Source organism: Penicillium manginii (genome assembly GCF_028828005.1).
Source record: "Penicillium manginii strain IBT 31320 chromosome Unknown utg000004l:1.0-7231830.0:1.0-7236170.0, whole genome shotgun sequence".
Classification (NCBI taxonomy): domain Eukaryota; kingdom Fungi; phylum Ascomycota; class Eurotiomycetes; order Eurotiales; family Aspergillaceae; genus Penicillium; species Penicillium manginii.
In genome coordinates, this window is record NW_026643105.1 from 987,688 (window position 1) to 1,007,709 (window position 20,022).

Below are 20,022 nucleotides of genomic sequence, written 5' to 3' on the forward strand. Positions count from 1 at the left end.
GTTAAGTAGTCTATAGTATAATTGAAGCTGCGACGAAGCGATCTCCAATTCCCAAATTTCCCCACTCTTCTGAGAAGATACCCGATATTCCAGAAAAAGCAACCAAACCAGCAGTTCCAGAAAAAAAAGAAAATATAACCAAGAGGTGTGTCCATGTCCATAGAGATCCCCCGCACTGTCTACGCCTGATGTGCCCGTACCCGCCGGGCAGATTGTGTGAACCGCGGGGGTGTTGCGTGTGCTGAGTGGCACGACACTAAGGCGAGACAAGACAATAATACAAGATGAACCGAGAGAGAACTTCTTCGATCCGTTGCGGGATACAGCCGTGTGCATCCCATCACAAATAACAGGCGAGAAAAGAGAAAAAGTCAGAACGGGTGAGGCGAGACCGGGCCAAGCAAGCAAAGTGAAAAAAAAAGATTACAAGACGGTAGGTAGAGCAGGACGCCGCAGCGCCAACGAACCCAAACAATGAAACCGCGCCAGGGGATAAAATCCTCATATAAGTGAAACTCACAACTGCTGCTGGAGCATTTGTGGAGCAATCATGTGGGAAGCCATGCCCGGCACGGCAGGGATACTCATAGGGGTGGCCATGGAGGTCATTGCGGGCATGTTGACCATGCTGTGGGGGTGGGGGTGAGCGGGAGCAGGGGGAGACGACTCGGGAGAGTCGAACTCGCCATCATTCTCCAGATCCTCCTCGGCAGCGAGGGCGGGCTGGCCGTCTTGTTGGGCTTCGTGGATCCGACGATGTCTGAGAAGTGGAAAATTAGCAACGGTAAAAATAGAGGCAAGACAAGCCCACGCCTCAGGCGTCAGGTGTGGTGTAAGCTTACTGTGCAAGATTGTCGGATCGTGAGAAGGCTTTGCTGCAGTAGGGGCAGGGGTATGGGCGTTCTTGGGTATGAGTCCTCACGTGCCTAAGCGCCCAAGTTAGCTTCGGCGCCAATCGAAACCCCATCACATTGATGACGGGGACAAAGTGCAGATCGTCCCCACAATTGGGGACTGAAGAATTAAAAATAGAAACAGGCTTACCTCTTAAGGTGTTCTAATCTCTTGAATAGTCTGCCACAGGATGGGATTGGGCATGAATGAGATTTATGGGGGGTATGGACCAAGCTCCATCATGGTTGCACTGCGAGCCCGGCGAGCAGGACCAGGGCCTGCCCTTTCCGATCGGCCAGTGCTATTTTGAACGGTGTTCTCCAATGCTGCGCTCGTAGGAAGCGCCGCCAAGTCATCAGCTTGGTGGTTTAGTGGCACAGAGTGATGATGGTTGACGGACTCGTCCAGGTTTTGCAGTGGGGTTCCGTGACGCGAAATTTCTTGGAGCAGATCCTTCTGGGGAAGCATGGAAGGGTATGCGCGAGAGTAGTCCTGCGCAGGTTCCTCTCCCTCAGCCACCGGGGCCACAGAGCTAGACACCGAGCGACGGAGATCACTAGGCCGGTGTGCAGCATAGGGTGGAGGTTGGGGTGCTGGGGTACCATGGGCGGAACCGTGCGCTGTACCCGGCATGCTTGAGGCACCCGGGGTGACGGATGGTCGGCGCCTGCGCTGTTTGTATGTCGGTGAGCCTTCGATCACGGAATATGCGTTGGACGGAAAAGAGCGGGAGGCAGAAGGGTAGTGGCCACTGGCGAAGTTCGATGGAGGCAGCTGCATCATAGGGTTGTACGAAGCCGCGTTTGAGAGATCCGGAATCGCAGTGTACAAGCCGGTATCTTCGTTAGCGATATAAGCAGGTTCGGCCCCAAGCCCGACGGAGTGCTGGGGTGGGGTCACGGGTTCGAAGGACAGGCCGCGGTTGCTGTAATCCTCATACTGAGAGGACACAAAGGACGGAGCGGGGGAATACTCGTAGAAGGTTGGCATCGATGAATGGCGTTGGTGGATACGCGCCATCGGCATTCCGTTGCGATCGTATTGGATTGGGCCGTAATCTTGCTCACGCTTGATGATACCCTGAACAATGTTATTCGTCAGGGGCATCTGCGGAGCTCCGTACATCGCGGGGTGACCCGGGTCGTCCTGGAGTAGCGGCATCGCTGGGGGAGCCATCTGGGGAGGAGGCATTGCGTCAACGGTCCGAACCACGGGGGAGTTGGGCTGGCCATATGTCGTACTTGCGTGGGCAGCGAACGAGGAGGAATTCGCTTGTTGCGCTTTCGTCAATTGCTCATATAGGGACTGGGAAGAGTCGAATTCAAAGGACATGGCGGGTTCGCTGACCGCGACCGTTGTCGCTTCTTGGTTCATCTTCTCGCGCTTCAAATCACGCTCGAGTGCATCGAGGAACAATCGATCGTGGGGAACGCTGTACCAGTAAAACACCTTTTGTTTCTTCTGCGTGCGAATGCAGTTGTTTTTGTACAGGAAGTCCAGGAACGCGCTCTTGGGCTCCTCGAGGGTTGCATCGGTGCCGGCTTTGAGATTTCGCAGGTCGGAGAAGATACCCTCTTCAAATTTCTTTGAGTTCTTCACAGGGCGGCCAAACGCTTGGAATCGGAAAGCGAGACAGCGAACGATGTCGGTACCCGAAATGTGAAAGAGGTTGCTCCTGTCGAACAAGTCTGGTTAGCTTTGGCCATTGGCCTCTTCGCTGCGAAGCATGGCCATTTATCATTTCCAGTACTAACCAGAGTATACACGAGACATAGTCACCGGTTGGGAGGAGGAAACGGCGAATGAGCTGGTCCTGTTGCCAGTCGACGGGGGCTGACAAAAGGAAATATTTTACTACCGGGGAGGAGTCAAGTTAACAAACAAATGCCTCGCAGTGTTTTGTCGGAGGTGGACGCAGGACGTACGATTATCGACTTGTTGCAGAGCGACTTGCGCATCATGCGGAAGACTGTTCTGCGCCTCTTGCGAGAGCATAAAGGTTTCCGGTTTCTGCGTCGGCGGGGGTGGCATCGGGGCACCCGGGTGAGGATACATGGTGCCACGCGCTTGACTAAAGAATTAACCATTAGCACACAGGCGGAAAAGGTCAGATAGATAAGCAAGGCGAGGGACAAAGAAAGGATGAAAGACAAGAAGCAGTGAGACAAAGGCGATGTCCACGAGTTCTGACTCTAGACCTGACTCTGCCTATGAAACGAAACGCATCGCATCAATGCGGGCCGACTCACTCTGGTCGTTTGCGAAACACAGTCGGATAGCCGCGCGGAAGAGGTTCAAGACGTGGGGCGATTCAATAGATCGCAGGAAAGAGGATTGAATGCGATGAAGGGCAATGAGCGAAGAAACGCGACTACCGCAGAGATTCAAATTTCGTGAAGCGTTGAGAGACCGAGAGAGGAGCCAGCCTCCGGAAATGACGACAAAGAGAGAAAGACAGAAGAAAGACAGATGTCAGAGATTATACTGGACCAGCCGGTAGAAGCCTCTGTGGGAATTCGCACAGCGGAAGAAAGAAACGAAGGAGAGAGAATTCTCGACAGAGTGGGATGAGGAGGAGAGGAGGAGGAGGAAGGGGATGCACCTAAGTTAAGTTAATAATAGCAGTAGATGAGAGATGATGGTAGGCCAATGAGTATGGGTAAGGTGACTGTGACCGTTACTGTATGGGAGAGTGGGACCTTCATAGAATGATGACCTATTTTCTGGAAAATACAGTGTCACGTATGGTAAGTGATCCACTGGAACCCGGGAAAGCAGAAGGCTGGCTCTTTCCTCTTGCCCCAAAAAGAGAGCTTTGCATCACACCACAGTCTACTCCGTTGTGTTAGTACCTACTGACTAGTACTCTTTACTCTCTACTCTCTACTCCTCCATACTCTTCTCTTCTTCTCTCTCATCTCCCTTCCCCTCCCCTCTGCACCCTGATTCGATACTCCCCACGCCACTCGTGACTGGACTGCAGAACGTCTGTGCATTTCGAGGGGATCACTTTTCTCGTTTCAAGGCTATTGTGACCAGGGTGCCGCGGCCAGGCCAACGGGAGTGTCCCAGTGGAGACATGCCAAGGGCTCACTCGCAAGTCAAACTGGCGCTGGACTGGTGTTTCAGACTTCCCACTGGGCGCTTACATGCAGCCATTGAAACCGGGTTGCCCTGGCCCACTCCTCCCACTCCTCCCACTAACCTGGTGGCTCCAAATCTATTTGTCCAAGGTCCCATTGCACACCCCCATTTCTGCTATTTCTCCGATATGCCCCCTCTGTCCTTCGGTCTTAACGGCTGTGGCTTGACTGGATCGCTTCCGGTTATCCCGACTAGTCATCCTAGTCTAGCGCAGTGCACGACTGATCAGAACAGACCAGTCGAAAAAAGGGATGGCATGCTGCCCCCCCCCCCTATCGCCGTTCCGAATTTCCACCGGCTGATGCATCCTTCAACCCTCGGACGTCATGTCTGGAGTGCATGAGCACTCTCCTGCAACAGTGAAATGCCGGATCTTGCATAAGTCTTTCGTGGCTATCACACCTGAAGCAGTATACACAATTATATCCTGGCTGACAACTCGGGCGAGACTCACTCACTACCTTCCCCACCGTACTCGTACCTGGTTCCTGACCCGCCCGATAAATTGTTTATGTCATTCATTTTATACAGATCAGCAAATCTAGACTCTTCATCTCCTCCCTGGCAAACCCTGAAGCCCTTACCCGTCCCATTTCGCCCACGGTTACGAGATGAAAAACGAGTCATAATTAAAAAGCTTGGCCCGACCAGCAATCAAGCAGCAATCAACAGCACCCAAGGTCCAGAACATTAAGGCACCCACATGGCCTCGGTGAAACCTTTTTGCGGGTAGTACATATTGTACTTCATCCGCTCGAGTTGACCAACCAGGCCTACCGAAAAAAAGGAGTCCTCGGCCCCGAATATGGGGCTCTGCTTTTTGGAATCCCCTCACATTCACGGAGAATTCAGCCAACCCCCCCCCCTCCTTCGTTGATCTACACACATTCAATCCCGGATCGCCCTCCTCGTGAACACGGAGCTTAAGGTTGTCGCATCATTTTGTCTCATCTTCCAACACGAAGATCACCGGGCGGACTCCGATGTGATGATGGCGGACCGCGCCCACACGCTCTGTGGAGATGCTAGAAGCTCTCTTGCCGAAGAGTACCGAACAAGGAAAATGTCTTACTCTCTTTCACGGAGAATGAACTAGATCGCACACCATTACCCAAAGAAGTCATACTAAATGGGGAAGAAAGGGGGGGGCGCTCGTAAGGAAATGTTGGGCCGTGTGCGTGTGGATTGTTCAGGAGCTGCGATAGACTCTTGATCGAAGTTTCAACATGGTGGACTTTTTTTCTTTCAAGTTTTTTTTCCATATTTTTCCAACTCTTTTCTCCAAAACTGCCCCTGGACTAACGGGACTCCATAACAGGACTAGTACTAGTTGGGATGTAAACAATACGGACGGGTGGAGAGCACAGCAACAGAGACAAAGAATGCACCTAAAGCTCGGTTTGATCGTCCACCCTGAAACGATCTAGAAGTTCTAACCCTTAGCCTTGTCGTCGAACGTGGGGCGTTAGTGTGTTTCTCGTCTAGAATTCCCGTGGCTGGGACATTGACCGGGATGCTGCAACACTCCAATTGGGGAAGCTAGTGCTACTACCTGCTCCTCCTCACTCAGTCTTTCACGGCCAAATCCCGAGTTGATCCCTGTACGAAGTACTACTCCGTACCCGTACTCCATAAAGCAATGGACGATCTTTCTCCTCAACAATCAGATGAAGATACCGGACTCAAGATCCGGGCCGGCACAAGGTTTACCGGGCGTTTCCGCGTTACATGTGGGCATGATCTTCTTGTTGATCGGCAGCGGAGGTGATATTGTTCTCGAAAATCGTCACATTGACCGGTGTCCGTAAGGTTCAACCAGTCTACAACCAAAAATTCAGTATATGCATGCACTCCGTGAAAACGGTTGTTTATCGCGATGTAAGGCTGGGCACCGTTCCAAGGATCACGAGGGCTCAAGTCGAAGCTAGTGGACGCGAGAGCCGTTCTATACCACATTCTGGAAAATCTCCGCGCGACTCCTGGCCATTGCATGCTTAGCTAAAAGTATATTGTATTCAATTCCAATCGTTTCCACTCTCTTCTTCGTTCGAGTTCTTCATATGGAATGCTATATGCCCTCTCTCTCTTTTTCGGCTGCCCCGCCCCTTTTTTGGTTTTTTTAGGGTCCCGGGTCATCTATGCCGACAGGGGCAATTGATTGTATGTAATAGATTGTGGTGCTTGTGCCGGTGCTAGTGTTGACTGCTGGTGCTAGTCGTGCACGGGGCCTCGCCTTGACAAAGTAACATGTAAGACACACAATCCTTTGTTGAAAAGCAAACTAAAAAGGGCACCAAAAGAAGAAACAAAGTTCAGTCCGCGTGTTTCTGATCTTTCTACATGCATGCCCTTTTCAGACTTGGTTTCCGATATAGCAACGTACCCTCACCCCCTTTAGTTCAACTCCACCCGAACCAAACCATGACCACTCCCTGAGCCTCACCCCCTCCATTTTTGGGCCTTGCTTTTAGCTTCCAACAATCCGGTGGGACCCGGGATCTCTCAACCTCGTGGGTTCGCATGTGGCGGGTGAAACAAGCCGATATCTGTTACAGAAGTTCTAAGAATAGGCGACAGTCTGAAGAATTTTTCAGCTCTTCGTTTTGAATTGCTTTTTTGGGAGAGTTTCGATGATGTTCTTTGGTTTTAAAAAATGAGGTCATTAGATGCAGATACTCTACCTAATGCTATGTCCGAATGTATGTCCAATAGCGCAAAAATAGAAGAAAAATGTCTGATTAATGTATGTACATACTCCGCACTGGATGATCCAACCAAAAAAGCCAGAGAAAAGGAAAGAAGAGAGAAGAAAGCCGGTATCAAACCGAATCAATACTTTTCCTCCGCTTTTCCAGCATGGCTTCTTTCATGAACGGACTTCTTGCCCGAATCTCCTTCCCCCACACCACAAAAAGAATGGGCGCAAGAGACAACGCTAACGAGATGAACGCAAGAAGCGTACTGGCCCAGTTATAACCAAGAGTCGAGTACATGCTCATAGCAGCCAGGGGTAGAAAGGCCGAGAACGTGTTTTCGCCCGCGGCGATGATGCCAATCGCGGAGGCCGCGTACTTGCTGTAAGCATCCACGACATAGTCTGAGATTCCCGTCACTACGATCACACTACCCGCGCCGACCATTGCGAGCCCGACGGCCGGAGCAATCCAGGGGAGGTTGGGATACGAGGTCCAGGCGTAAGTGAACATTCCTCCTGAGATACCAATCATTCCACCCACGATGGCGAGATATAGTCTAGCCTCGGGGATGGGTGTCCCAGGGACTTCGGTATTTCGAGACGCCGAGTTGAAGTATAGTCTTCCTGAGAACAGGGTTCCGACCCATCCTAGGATCTCGCCGATGACGATGGCTGATTGGACGTAGCCGGCCTGTGCGGGTGTCCAGCCATAAAGACCTGCGAATACCTGTTCGACTGACTGTGTAAATAGATAGAGTGTTCCGACGGTGAAGGCGGACCAGAGCGTTGAGACGAAAACGACTGACTCGGTGAAGAAGAGCACAATAGGCCTTGTGGCGCTTCGAGTCACAATTCTCATCATTGATGTTCCCTCCATGTCAATTTCGTGTTGGGTATATGCCAACTTTCCCTCCTTCCTCAAACCCTTCGCTCGTTGCGCCAGGATGGCAATGCCACGGCATTCCTTGAACAAAAAGAAGTACACCGGGAAAAGAGCTCCATACCAGATCAGCTGTAGATAGCCGATCCACCTCCACGAAAGATATTGGTAGATAGGAGCTCCGATAACAGGACCAATACTGCTTCCGGCGAGGTAGGTGACGATGTACAAACTGACGGGGACATTGCGTGCTTTCTCACTATCCCACACATTCCCAATAACCGTGGCCGAGGTATTGGCGAGGATAGCAACACACCCTCCAGCGAAGAATCGCGTTACAACAAGCGTGGCAAAATTCTGCGCCAGAGCCTGAGGAATAACGAAACAGATGAAGCAGAGGTATGTGGAGAGGAAAACCCATCTCACGCCAAAGTCTTCCATCAGCGGCAAGATGAGGAGAGAGAAACAGCCGCCGCCAACAGCCCAAGATGCAACGGGCCAGTACGAATGCGGGAAAGAGGCATCAGAGATATTAAACTCTTGGTTGATTGCCTCGTGCGCAACTGTTATGATCGTGCCGTTCATCATGGTGATAAAGGTCGTGAATGCCGCCAGGGCTGTTAGGGTCCATTTTTGAGATAAAGACCAGTTGTATGGGTTGCCAGGGTCGTTATCATCGCCCCATGAGACAACTGTGATATTTCTCGCAGATACTTGATGCTCTGTTATGTAGTGTCAGTGTCTGTTGGATAAAGATGGCGTTCACTAGTAATCCTGGGAATGCTGCAGGGTTCATTCGCACCTAGCGTTTGATCGTCGTGGCCGGAGACATCGCCACGTGCGAAAACCATCTCCCCGCAAATCTTCACAAAGAAGATATTATATTCAAAAAAGAGTCAGCGAGTCCTCCTGCAGCGCCGAGCAACTAATCAGATCGCTTTTGGCTGCCACGGCCTGCCTAATGGGGCGAAGACAATGACCTCACTTCTCCGCTTTCAGCGAAGGATCCGAACTCAACAGCGAGAAGGTAGTATAGGATTTAAATCAAGCTCTGCGCCGAGAACTTCCAAGACTATCGCCAAGAACAGATGATAGAAATGAAAACAAAGAAGAGACCTTCCAGGTTAAATGTCCAGTGTGACAAGAAAAAAAATTCCTGCTGGCGCAACTTGGACTACGGGCGAGCGATAGCCGTACCCCATCCAAGCCTCGGGTGCGAAAAAATCCACCTTTCTCCAGACAATAACTCTTCTGGGACTAGTGTGGGGCCACTCTCCAAAGCTGGTTTCCATTCACGACTCGTTGGTTCGTCGGTTTGTGTTCAGACCTGTAAATCATCAGATTTTGTTACAAGATAGGATTTGGTAAATGATTTTCTGTGCATCCGATCTAAGGCCTCCCCACAATTCTTTGTTAGATCTGGGCTTGTGAGTATCGCATCTAGTCAGTATCGGGGTTATTATAACCGCGTTAGTTGCAAATGGTAATAGGTTGCAGATCAGTATGTTTTCGACCGGCCTGGGCTATATCTTCAAGTTGAAATAGAAGGGAACTGCGCTTCGATTGACTAGTACAGAACTTGAAATTTCATAGCAGTTACTGAACATAAAACTACTAGTAGTACTACTTCAACTTCCTCCATAGTAGTAGTTCCATTCCTGTTAAAACCCCGAGGTCAACGAACTGCACATTGTCATCATGATGGCTAGCGTATGGATATGAATTTCGGTATATCAGAGGCAGTGCAGCAACATACTATTACATGGCTCCAGTACCTTGTTATGTATATGAGACAAACCTGATATCTGCGCGAGTCCACCGGTTAGCTTCAAGCTTCTACTAGATAGTAGTACTAGCTACTAACTATTTAGTGATGGCGGTGGTGGTGGTGTATGAGAGTTGTCGCCTCAGGCACCCACAAGGGTCGTACCTTCCCCGAGAACTCTCTAGTATGAGTTCAGTGCCTTCCTCATCTGGAACTTCCACTTACTTCCACTCTCCCACTCTTCCAATTCATAGCCTACTGCCTTTCTTCCTCTCTTTTCCTTCCAAGGTTCCCTCTTCACTGCCATTCTCACTGTACATCACCCCATTTCTTGAACACTTGTTTCAATCCACTTGTTTCAATCCGACCAACATCTCTCCACCTTTCAACTCCAATCGAAAGGATGTTCAATCCTCCCCCGAAATGGATTGTCCTTGGGCTGGCCAGTGCTCAGGCCCCAGCCCCAGCCACAGCCAGATGGAGCTTCAACTCGTTTTACCTTCTGTGCTCGTCACCGTACTCCTAGCTTTCCTTGCTGTGGAAATGTGCCGGTATGCAAACAAAAAGCCACACGAAATGTCCAAGCGTCGCCGACACTCCAAGTAATATTCCAGCCCATGCAAGCTGGCGTGATCCCAGAGTCTCCCAGGACACCCGAGACACCCAGCATTCGACAAACTCGTGACATACTCGTCTCTCCGCCCGAGACGTCTCCATCGTTGACCTCAACATTTTCAGACCCGTCGACGCCGAAAGGCCTATTCACTGCCATTCCAGAATATTTCCCTTGTGGAGCCGACCTGAATCTTACCAGAGAGCAACTTCGCCTGGCCTTCTTCTTCTCGCCCAAGGATCGCTGCATCGTTGACCCAGAAGAGAAGTACTGGGGGCGAGGTCGGCAAAGCAACCTTCGTACTGAATTCTGGAATTTTACATTTGAGCGGAATGAAGACTACCATCCACGCATAGACGAAACGCCATGATCTCCCTGAATTTGTTCTCCGGAGCAATATCGGCAGCGACTGGGAAAAGCGCGCACGTAATTTCGAAAAGCCGGCTTTCTATGACAGCAATGGCAAAATCCGACGTGGCTTCATCAACGGCCGCCCGGGACGAGAGCTTGAAGGTAGATACAAGAAAAAGGGAGCATCCGATGATGACTGAAGAAGGGTTCTGTCGAAGTACAAGACCTCGAATATTTCGTCTCACCAGGACAGGGATATCTTTTCGAAACAACTACGGCTTATCGATGCTATTTGTGTTGCGGGGATCGATCTGAATTACAAGTAGCCAGTGATGTCATCCTGCTTTGATACTTGACCTGTGATGTGCCATATGAATAGAAATATGTTGTTTCAACTGCCAAATATTTACCATTAATGTATAATCCATCAATTTCAAATTTCTTTATTCTTCAGATCCAAATTTGATTCTACCCGATAGCTATTTCTCAAGACAAGCCAGCAGACTCCTAGAGTTTGAGATGATTACGTTGCCATGAGTGATATACGAGCATGAAGCTTCGGACGTATACCACTAGTAGTGCTAACTTTGGGACTTAATGCAGGCCCTTGATCATCATCACCTGGGAATTGAGGCGAGAAGGCGGATTAATGAGATGCGGCTACGTATTCGGTGGCGCTCGCTGGTTCATGTCATGATCATCGCGACTGGAGATACAATTTCAAGAGTAGCTGCAATATTTTGTACATGATCAGGATTTGAAACTTCGATCGAGAATAGCTAGCACCAGTTTTGAATTCAGCTAAGAGCGGGTACAAACGATTGGCCCCTCGTTCTCCCCAAAATAGTCTTTATATCATAGGCTTGCCACATCATATGCCGAGCGCCACGGGACAGTCTCCCCGCACTTGGCCTTAAAAGACTCAGAAAGTTCTTTCATCCTACGATTATCTTCCACAGTCTACACCGACTACCTGGGTAAATTTCATTAACAGGATACATACACACCAACTACCAACAAGCAACCTAACATCCATTCCACTCTCAACCGCCCAAGATGGTCGGAACCACTATCGACAACAACCCTTTGGACCCAACATCTGTCCAGAAGCGTACTTCAATCGATGGAAATGACAAGAAGAATACGCCGAGAACTGGAGTGCGCAGAATGAGCGACTTGGAGACGATCGTTCACGAGAGCCGAAATGTTGCACCGTATGTTAAGGCATGCCCCATTGGTTGTGTCTACAGGCAGCTGACAATAGCAGCTCTTCCCAAGCCATCTGTGCCGAGCTCGCGCACGAGCACGCTATCGAAGATCTCCATCAAATTACTGATCATATGTCGGATGATAATAACCCAGCGAGAGGTATGGCATGAGTCGAATACACAATTGTGTCTTTCCTAGTAGAAAGTGAGCTGACATTTCTTCTATCAAGGTCCCTTCTTCCCTCAAATCTATCCCCAGCATACCACGGAGCCTAAATTGGACGAGTAGATTGAGATCTTGCGTTGGAATGATGGATAATATGGACTCGATGGCCACTTCTCCAATTTTTTTAAATAACGCGAATAGTCATGATCATCTATAAGATTATATAGGTGTGAGGAAAAGAACAAATATGACCAAATGAGAAAAAAAAAATAATTGAACGATTTGAGCTGTCTACCCTTTGCGCGGCGATGATGAGACGGCTGGTGATGTCAGAGTGATGTTCCCCGCATGAGCTTTGTAGACGGCAGCATTGACATCATCCGGTGAGACCCGTACCAATAGATTTCAACTTTGACAAAGAATTTATCCAAACATTAATAAATATATAGCTAGTTGCTTAGGGGTTGTTGCACCTTTCGGACTGGTTTTTAATATAATCTTCTCTCTTTACTGGGCTGGTAAGGTGTTCTGGACATCTATATTAGGTTTTACAAGAAATTTCTAATTTGGTAGACAATACTGTAAGTTATCACCAGTGAATTATATCGCTCTGGTAAAGATGCTCAGATACGTTTACGCGCGTAGGCGAGGTTGCTGTAGTAGCAGAGAACGAGATTGATTGAATTGAGGAGAGAGAGAGAAGGAGAAGAAGACTGGACGGAAGGAACTACATACATAGGCGTGGTTGTCTAGGATGACTAAGGTATCAGAGAATTTTGGATATTTGAACTGATATAGTATTTAAGGTGATTGGGATAGACCTACTTTAATTCGCCTGAAACTATCTATTTACACTTGACTATTATTCATATCCATGGATATAAGTATGAGTACTCTGCTTTCAGTGTGATAGAGTATTATCAGATTGATATATTTTAAATATTTTATAGCTCTATGATACGGCTTGACTGGCAGTATATCTGGTTTTACTCCGTTATACGATCTGTGTAAGATCGTTGGAATGTTCTCTGTGAATATATAAGGCTGTCTGACTACCATCATGTATGAGGAGTTATAGATCTGCTAAACAGTATTCTTAACTGCATAGATATTGGGGGAATGCTAATGGAAGTAGAAGAGCTTTTGATAAGCCCAGAAGCCAAGCCAGGCACTCTATTATGTGGCTGATCATGATCAAATGCTTGTTGGCCTTTCAAGAAGTGGGCATTTTCCTACTAAGTCTAGATTTGCTTTGTTTTATGAACGATGAAGGAATTCACAAAGAATTGTCATTGATCAGGTTAGCCTTTTTCGGGATGCAAAATATTTTGCTTGAACAATTGTCTGTTCCTAGTATAAAATGGAAGGAGATTAGAAGGGCGGATTGAGAATTTACTTTCATAATCATTCAACCCTGGCCACTTTATAGGTCTTTCCTCTCATCCGCAAGCTAGAGTAGTTAGGCCTTGAGAACATTCTAATATTTGAAGAACAATACCCTTCCAACCTTGGAAAATCAGCGTAAGCTTTTCATTTTCAATAACCTCCGCTTCTAGCTGCCACTCAAGAGCATATTCGCTGAATAAGTTGAATTTTGATTTCAAATAAGAAAATGACGCTGATATAAAGCGCCTAGTCTTCTGAAATAGACTGACTGGTGAGTGGCTCTAGACGTCACTCAGAGTTTGATTTCCCTTCAGCTAATAAATCATTCAAGATGTTGCACTTTTGCAAACCCTGCCCAAGAACCACCTTCTACGCCGGTTCTACCGCGTGTTTCATTATTTGAGTGCCTGAATGCTGCAAATAACAATTCTATCCACCATCATCCAAAGATAGTAATTTAGGCTTAGTACCTAAGTAACACACCTGGACACCCATAATATATTTTTAGCAAGATTCATCAGACTAGCTTGCGCCAACGGGAACACCAGTCGATTCGGTAAACCCGATACTCTAATCAGAAGAGCCAGGATTCTTTTCGAGATCGCTTTCAGGACTTTGATTTATCGATGGGGTACGATTGAGGTAGAGCATGGTGCCTTGAGGTAGAGCATGGTGCCTTGAGGTAACAATACGACGAAGGCCACAGCTAGTTCCCCTATAATAAGCCATATGCCGCAGCAAGGCCATGATTCTCGCAGGTCTGGGAACGGGGAACAATTATCAGAAGAATTAGAGGCCATAGCTAGAGTCGACTCCGAAGCTCCTGATTAATAGGAATACCAAGAGAATATCAAGCTCTTTATCTTAGACTCTGTAGAATTCTCAAATATTGAACATAACTGTGCAACTTGTTCTCCTGGCAAGTAGATTGAACTCGAAGGATGGGTATAAGAGTGAAAGTGAGATAAATTTAAGGCTTTTACTGTGAAATAAGCCAAAATAAGATATTTAATGCTGAATTACGACTAGGCGTGATGATAAATGTAATGTTTGACTGATAAAGGAGCTAGTGGAAGAGTAATAATGAAGTAGCCGTGGGATCGTGTTCTACAGAAGCTGATAGCGGCCAGCCCGGAAAATGATGAATCAGCCCATATTCTGCCCGTTCTTTTTCTACTAATGCTTTAGTGCCAAACAGCTTGGCTTGCAAAAGCTGCACAAGCCACATGCGTTCCTGCAATCATAATTGCTGGTCTTGCCTACCTTATCTTATCTCGAAGATGGTAGTATCTATATTACTAGTAGTTCGCTGAAGAATATGTCAAGCTAAGAACTTAAAATATTGCGTCTTGCTATACAAATTTTGATAGACAGCTAACTACCGGGAGAGGGGCTGGTGGACGCCTGCCTATCATATTTTCTATCACTCATCGTTAGGGTGGAATAGGCGCTTGCATTTGACGCAAAAACTTTTGCAATTGACGAGAATGACCGTCTACTGTATTATTGATCAGTAAGGCAATCATGGTCATAGCTCAACTTAGTATCATTTTCAAGTTGTCAGTACGACAGAGCCTACAATAACGTGGGTTTATACAGTCTACATCCGTCACTATTTGAGGGGTGTAGTTCTTAATCTATCTCTATATGGAATGGCTTACGATGTAGCCGTTTCTATGTAGGTCTACTTGCCATGGAGTGGTTTCTATCAACTATTTGTATCAGATTGTATCAATAGTATGATGTTTCGATTCACCATGCCTAGCAATATCACACACGAAGATCATCTAATTCAAGACCTATCTACACTAAATCTGGATATGCCCGCGTCCAATCTGCCCCGGGGCATCTCAGTACTTTATCGCAGCGAAGGTCTCCACTTTTACCAGAACCAGCTAATAGACAGATGATTTTCATCTTTAGAAGAAAATCTAGGTACGCAGCCTCAAAGCGCCGTATCGACTTCGCGGTCTTTCATAAAGCTTTGCTCATCGGCTAGCTCCTGATTAAATTTCGTGGTTCTTATGCAGGATCTTTATGAGCGCCAATAAAATCTGAGATTCTATGGATATCATGGGCCCCAAGCCAAGGAACGCTCAAGGCCCTCCTAGGCCGAGCCACGAAAGGTCTTGAGATAGGGTATCACTTCCAACACAGAATTTGCCCGTGTAAAAATCCAAGCCACCCATCCTCGTTCTCCACCCAGGCCCTCCACGCTGCTGCCATCTGCTGTATATCTTTTTCGCTGACAAGCCCTTCGTGGACTGCAGTCACTGCAAGGCCAGAGGAGCGAACTCTTTGTTCCATTGCACCCCCCCCAATATTCTCGTTCATCGGGGGTGCTGAAACACCATGACCCAGTACTCTTTTTCATATTCTCCACGGGAAATCCAGCTTTCCTCGCCCAAACATGTAGTTGAGTACCGGCCTTCAGACTATTGCCCTTAGTCTGTCGCATACGGTCCTGGAGATCACTCCAAGCTTTTAGGCCCTCTGATTCAGGGTATCTTGTTGAGTCGATAGACTCTTGTACTGCCACGATGCCTCCCTGCTTTAAAACACGTCGCATCTCCTTGAATGCCTGGACTGGATCTGCGATATGTTGCAGAACCTGGTGTGCGTGGACAATATCAAACGTGCTTTCAGGAAACGGTAGATCGTGTATGTCACCGACTTGAAACTTGACGTTGGTCACTCCTTCAGAGCTAGCAAGCGACCGTGCTCCATCTAATGGATCGGAGACATATTCCACACCCACCACATGCCCCTGTGGAACTTTCCGTGCCAGGTCGATTGTGATAGAGCCTGGACCGCAGCCAACATCAAGGATGCTCATGTGTGGTCGTAGATATGGAAGAAGGTAAGCCGCTGAATTATTGGCATCTCGCCAAGTGTATGTCTGAAGGACCGAGGAAGAATGATCATTCGTATAAGCTTGCGGCATCTTTGCGAAATTGGATGGCTCAGATGGATTTCGTGTGAGAATGATAGATCTTTTGAGCTGAGGACGCGCAGTGGAGGGGTACAGGGCGGACAATCACAAGGATATTTCAACACCTGGTCATAATTCTGCGGATTACCGCCTATTTTGACAATACAATACAATTTATCAAACTCTGCTTTGCAACTCCCCCAAAGGAGTTCGGAGCGCGTGGCACAAATACGTGTATGTATGCTACAGGGCTGAACTGCGGGTACCTGCCGCTCTATGCGTATGTCCATACACATCATATGTCATGATCAAACCTGCATACAATGTGTACTTTATTTTCCAGATATCTTCCGGCTCCATTCTTCGGGCTTGCTCTTTGATCGGCTATCTAATCGCTCACACCGACATCCTATTCTTCGGGTTGTGCTGCAAATGGACCTCAGCACGGGTAATTTTGTAGAAGAACCACCCAATCTACTATTGCAGAAACTAGTAGTATCCACTTCCAAGGTTCTGCACTGAAAGGTATGTATGTACGATAAGTTGCCGGGCAAAATAGACAAGTGTTATCCGTAAGTTCAGTATTCAGGTCTCGAATGTTGAGGAGAGATTACGTTTATAAATGAAGGGTGTTACACAATATTTCGAATAAAGGTCCATGCGACTTGTAAGAAATATTGAAGTGACACATTCCAGGTATTCAATCAGAAAAACACAATGCTATGTACATACCGATCAGAGCCTAGCTTTCTTTCTATGTACATACTCGCTGTGTGTGAAAACGATACAATTTGACAGACCAAAGATGTAGTGTACATATGTACATACATGCCTCGAAAACAACAAAGAGCGTGAATCATCTCTTCCGAAATTTGTACTAGTTATTACGAGTAAAAATGGAAGTTTTGGCCGGCAGAAAAAGCATGTAATATATACTGTACATACCTCCTGAAGTCTATAAAATGGGGCATAAACAATCCACAGCTCAGCTGCCCCACGAATCCACAGCCCCACGCCGAAAGTTACTCCACGTCACCTTTTCCCATCGCTGATCCCTCATCTGTACTCGTACATACAGTGACAGCCAAGCTGTAAATCACTCGCTAAAAGGCATCTGAGCGCCAGCCGATCGCCCCGTGTGTGGCGGATGAGATGGAAAGTGGGTATGTTCCCAAGGTTCCCTGATTGCTCTTCGCAATTTTGGATACACATCCATGATCGGCATGCAGAAAGGCATCGAGCTATACTGTGATTGACATGACGCTAATCCCTAAAGGGGCCTTTCCCTGTGATCGGCAGGTGAAACGCGCTTTCAGCAACTTTGAGATTCATTGACCGGGAAAGGACTTGGAAAAATTACCTAGGACTTTGAACTGACCTTGGAACGACTAGCAAAGCCCCAAGGTGGGGCGGATGAAAGGATTCGTGTCAGTAGGTTTGTGTGGCCTGTTAATAAGTGATGTGGTATTTTCAAAGCGAAAGATGGCATTGAACCTAAGAGCCACGCTTACAAGTGACTAGTACCTTCGGATATCAAGAGGTCTGGAATCGTTCATATCCCTTTCTGCGAAGCCATGATTGCTTGTTTACTGACTAGAGACTTTCTTGTACAATTTATAGTTCGCCGGATATCCCACCAATATGTCGGTAGTCGTTGGAGAACACCTGCCTTCGGCCGGTGAAAACACAACGCCAGCACCAATTACCCACGACGATAAAGCATCACAATATTTGGGAACGCTCAGCACAACAGCAGCTCTTGGAACCTCCATGCTGTCTATGAGGCAACGGGCGCACTTCGAGACAACCAAGCGGGTGCTTGCTGCTGCAGTAAACGAGCGTCTGGCCAGCGCAACCATCGAGACATCTGAAAGCCCCACTTTGTTGTTGCGTGCACCCAATGCTCAAGCCCCGTATGATGGCATCTGGATTAAGTGTGGTATCCGCGCTGGTGCCTATGTTGAAATGGACGGCCTCAGGCCCATTGGATTTGTGCGGGCCGAAGACCTGCTCACTCCCGTGCTAGTTGGGAACACACCGGGCGAGGCATCTGAGGAGTTTGACCCGATCCCGCTGTGCCGCATCATTTGCAGTTGGCAACCTGAATCGGCCCAGAGTGGTTATGGGGACCTATTGATGAAAGAAGTGCAGAGTGCTACCGACAACCAGTGTAAGTTCCGCAGTCTTTACATTATATGGCTTCACTAAATCGTGGTAGTGAAATGGCTGGAAATTGCCGCTACTCAGCCAAGACTGAATCTGATGTCTCCATTTGCTGATTGGGAGCAGTCAGTCGTGACTGGGCATCCTACTCATCTGGTATTCTTCCTAATTGCTCCCATTGCGCGTTACACTGAAATTAACCACAATTAGCTGCACAAAACATGCTTCGCTCAAGCCCCTTTGGCTCCCATTGTGCCTGATGACATCCCGGGACTTCTATCGCCTGAAGTATCGTTTATCTCTGTCCCGAAGTCGGAATTGAGAATCAATGGGCCATTTGAGGAGTCTCTAGAGCCGCTTCTAAAATCGCTCGGAGTTCCTACAGAGCCCGAGCAACCTGATCATATCATCGTGCCGTGCTTCACTCGTCAGCTGCCAGCTATCATGCCCTCATTTCCTCAAGCGCGCGTTATCAAACGTGTCTCCGACTGCTGCCGCGCACAGATTTCAATGCGGACTGTATCGTTCATGCCTGAAGTTGACTTCCCACACCATGTAAAGTTGTCACTAAACGTTCAGATCACATCGGGTTTGAGGATTGTTAAGCCCGCGGCTACAGTTCTTGGTCCCTTGTTTGGCAAAATGCTACCGAATCTCATTCCCTCAAATCTATGGATTTTTGAAGAGCCTGCATCTGTCACGGGTGCGCAGGATGAATTGCTCAAGGCGGCTCAAATATCATGCGTCATTCGGAAGCTTCCAGTACAACATGCTGAAAGCCTTGATGAGGTACTTATCCCCGGCGCTGGGCTAATTCAAAAACCATTCAACGAGGATCAAACATACATGGAGATCTTATTTGGCCTTGATGGCTTGAAGAAAAAGCTCGATTGGTTTAAGAAGTATTTCCCCAAATTCTCCTAGTCTGCATTTGCTTGCTTGACTTTATGACCCAACAGACCTGACTAATCCTCCAAAATAGGTATACTGAGCTATTGCTATCCGCTTTCATACCTCCGTTAGTCCGATACGGAATTGGGTTCGAAAACCACCTTCAAAACGTCGTTGTTCGTGTCAATGTCAAGACAAAAGCGGTAACAGGATTTGCTGCCCGAGACTTAGAAGGAACCAGGATCCATTACCCTACTTTCGTCCGCTCTGGGTATGATTTGAGTGAACTCCCCAAAGATTCCAGTAATGTTTCCGATGACATCCGTTCGCCTTGGGATAAAGTACATCATTCCCTCATCCAGGATCATTTGGGCCCTATCTTGCACATGCTGGGTCTGGAATCACACGGAGCTTGGACAATTGTTCGAGAAGAGCTAGAAAAAGTTCTAGACCCTTCTGGCGACCCCGATGCAAGAGCCTTGCATGAGTTCTTCATGGAAAAGACAATGCCCATCCCTGGCTTCATGGGGATGCGGTTGATTGGGCGTTATATTGAGGTAAGTCTTGTTGATCTCTGCAAACGAGAACAACCCAGGTATAAATGGCATGCAGCTGACACTGAACAGAGCCATGTGATAGATGTGCCGAATTTTGTTCTCCGCACATGAAAATGGAGGTATAGCTATTGATCATGTGTAGGCCTGAGACCTCCGTCAGTCAGAAGCCCGCTCTGTAGTTTAGCAGGTAGCTCTCCTCATTATAGCTTTATCTCATCTCATTTCTGGGTTCCTCCTCTTCCTCGCCGATAGAATATTAAATTCTCGATAGTCACTACCTTAGTGATTATTATGAGACCCATGGCATAGCTAGTCTATTATATGGGAATTGTATACTGGGGTGGGAAGAAACATGCATGCTTATTGGCTGCAGAATG

At 47.8% G+C, this 20,022-nt stretch overlaps 6 protein-coding genes across 6 annotated transcripts; 3 read left to right on the forward strand and 3 right to left on the reverse strand.

The window, feature by feature from the left end:
- Positions 1-516: 516 nt before the first annotated feature.
- Positions 517-2,949, reverse strand: steA (sexual development transcription factor SteA; the record flags this gene model as incomplete). Its single annotated transcript, XM_057100735.1, has 5 exons — positions 517-760; positions 843-1,044; positions 1,125-2,569; positions 2,649-2,748; positions 2,820-2,949. The coding sequence occupies 5 exons, from the start codon at positions 2,947-2,949 to the stop codon at positions 517-519; spliced, it is 2,121 nt and encodes a 706-aa protein (XP_056960365.1).
- A 3,908-nt stretch (positions 2,950-6,857) lies between these two features.
- Positions 6,858-8,464, reverse strand: N7533_004086 (uncharacterized protein; the record flags this gene model as incomplete). The annotated part of the gene is made up of 2 exons (XM_057100736.1): positions 6,858-8,335; positions 8,416-8,464. 2 exons carry the CDS (start codon positions 8,462-8,464, stop codon positions 6,858-6,860), a joined length of 1,527 nt encoding a protein of 508 aa, XP_056960366.1.
- A 1,531-nt stretch (positions 8,465-9,995) lies between these two features.
- On the forward strand, positions 9,996-10,361 carry N7533_004087 (uncharacterized protein; the record flags this gene model as incomplete). Its single annotated transcript, XM_057100737.1, has 1 exon — positions 9,996-10,361. The coding sequence occupies one exon, from the start codon at positions 9,996-9,998 to the stop codon at positions 10,359-10,361; it is 366 nt and encodes a 121-aa protein (XP_056960367.1).
- Positions 10,362-11,398: 1,037 nt separating this feature from the next.
- N7533_004088 (uncharacterized protein) lies at positions 11,399-11,721 on the forward strand (the record flags this gene model as incomplete). The annotated part of the gene is made up of 2 exons (XM_057100738.1): positions 11,399-11,556; positions 11,610-11,721. 2 exons carry the CDS (start codon positions 11,399-11,401, stop codon positions 11,719-11,721), a joined length of 270 nt encoding a protein of 89 aa, XP_056960368.1.
- Positions 11,722-15,244: 3,523 nt separating this feature from the next.
- Positions 15,245-15,938, reverse strand: N7533_004089 (class I SAM-dependent methyltransferase; the record flags this gene model as incomplete). Its single annotated transcript, XM_057100739.1, has 2 exons — positions 15,245-15,444; positions 15,527-15,938. The coding sequence occupies 2 exons, from the start codon at positions 15,936-15,938 to the stop codon at positions 15,245-15,247; spliced, it is 612 nt and encodes a 203-aa protein (XP_056960369.1).
- A 1,737-nt stretch (positions 15,939-17,675) lies between these two features.
- On the forward strand, positions 17,676-19,756 carry N7533_004090 (IucC family-domain-containing protein; the record flags this gene model as incomplete). The annotated part of the gene is made up of 5 exons (XM_057100740.1): positions 17,676-18,204; positions 18,253-18,353; positions 18,408-19,099; positions 19,180-19,645; positions 19,715-19,756. 5 exons carry the CDS (start codon positions 17,676-17,678, stop codon positions 19,754-19,756), a joined length of 1,830 nt encoding a protein of 609 aa, XP_056960370.1.
- Positions 19,757-20,022: the final 266 nt, after the last annotated feature.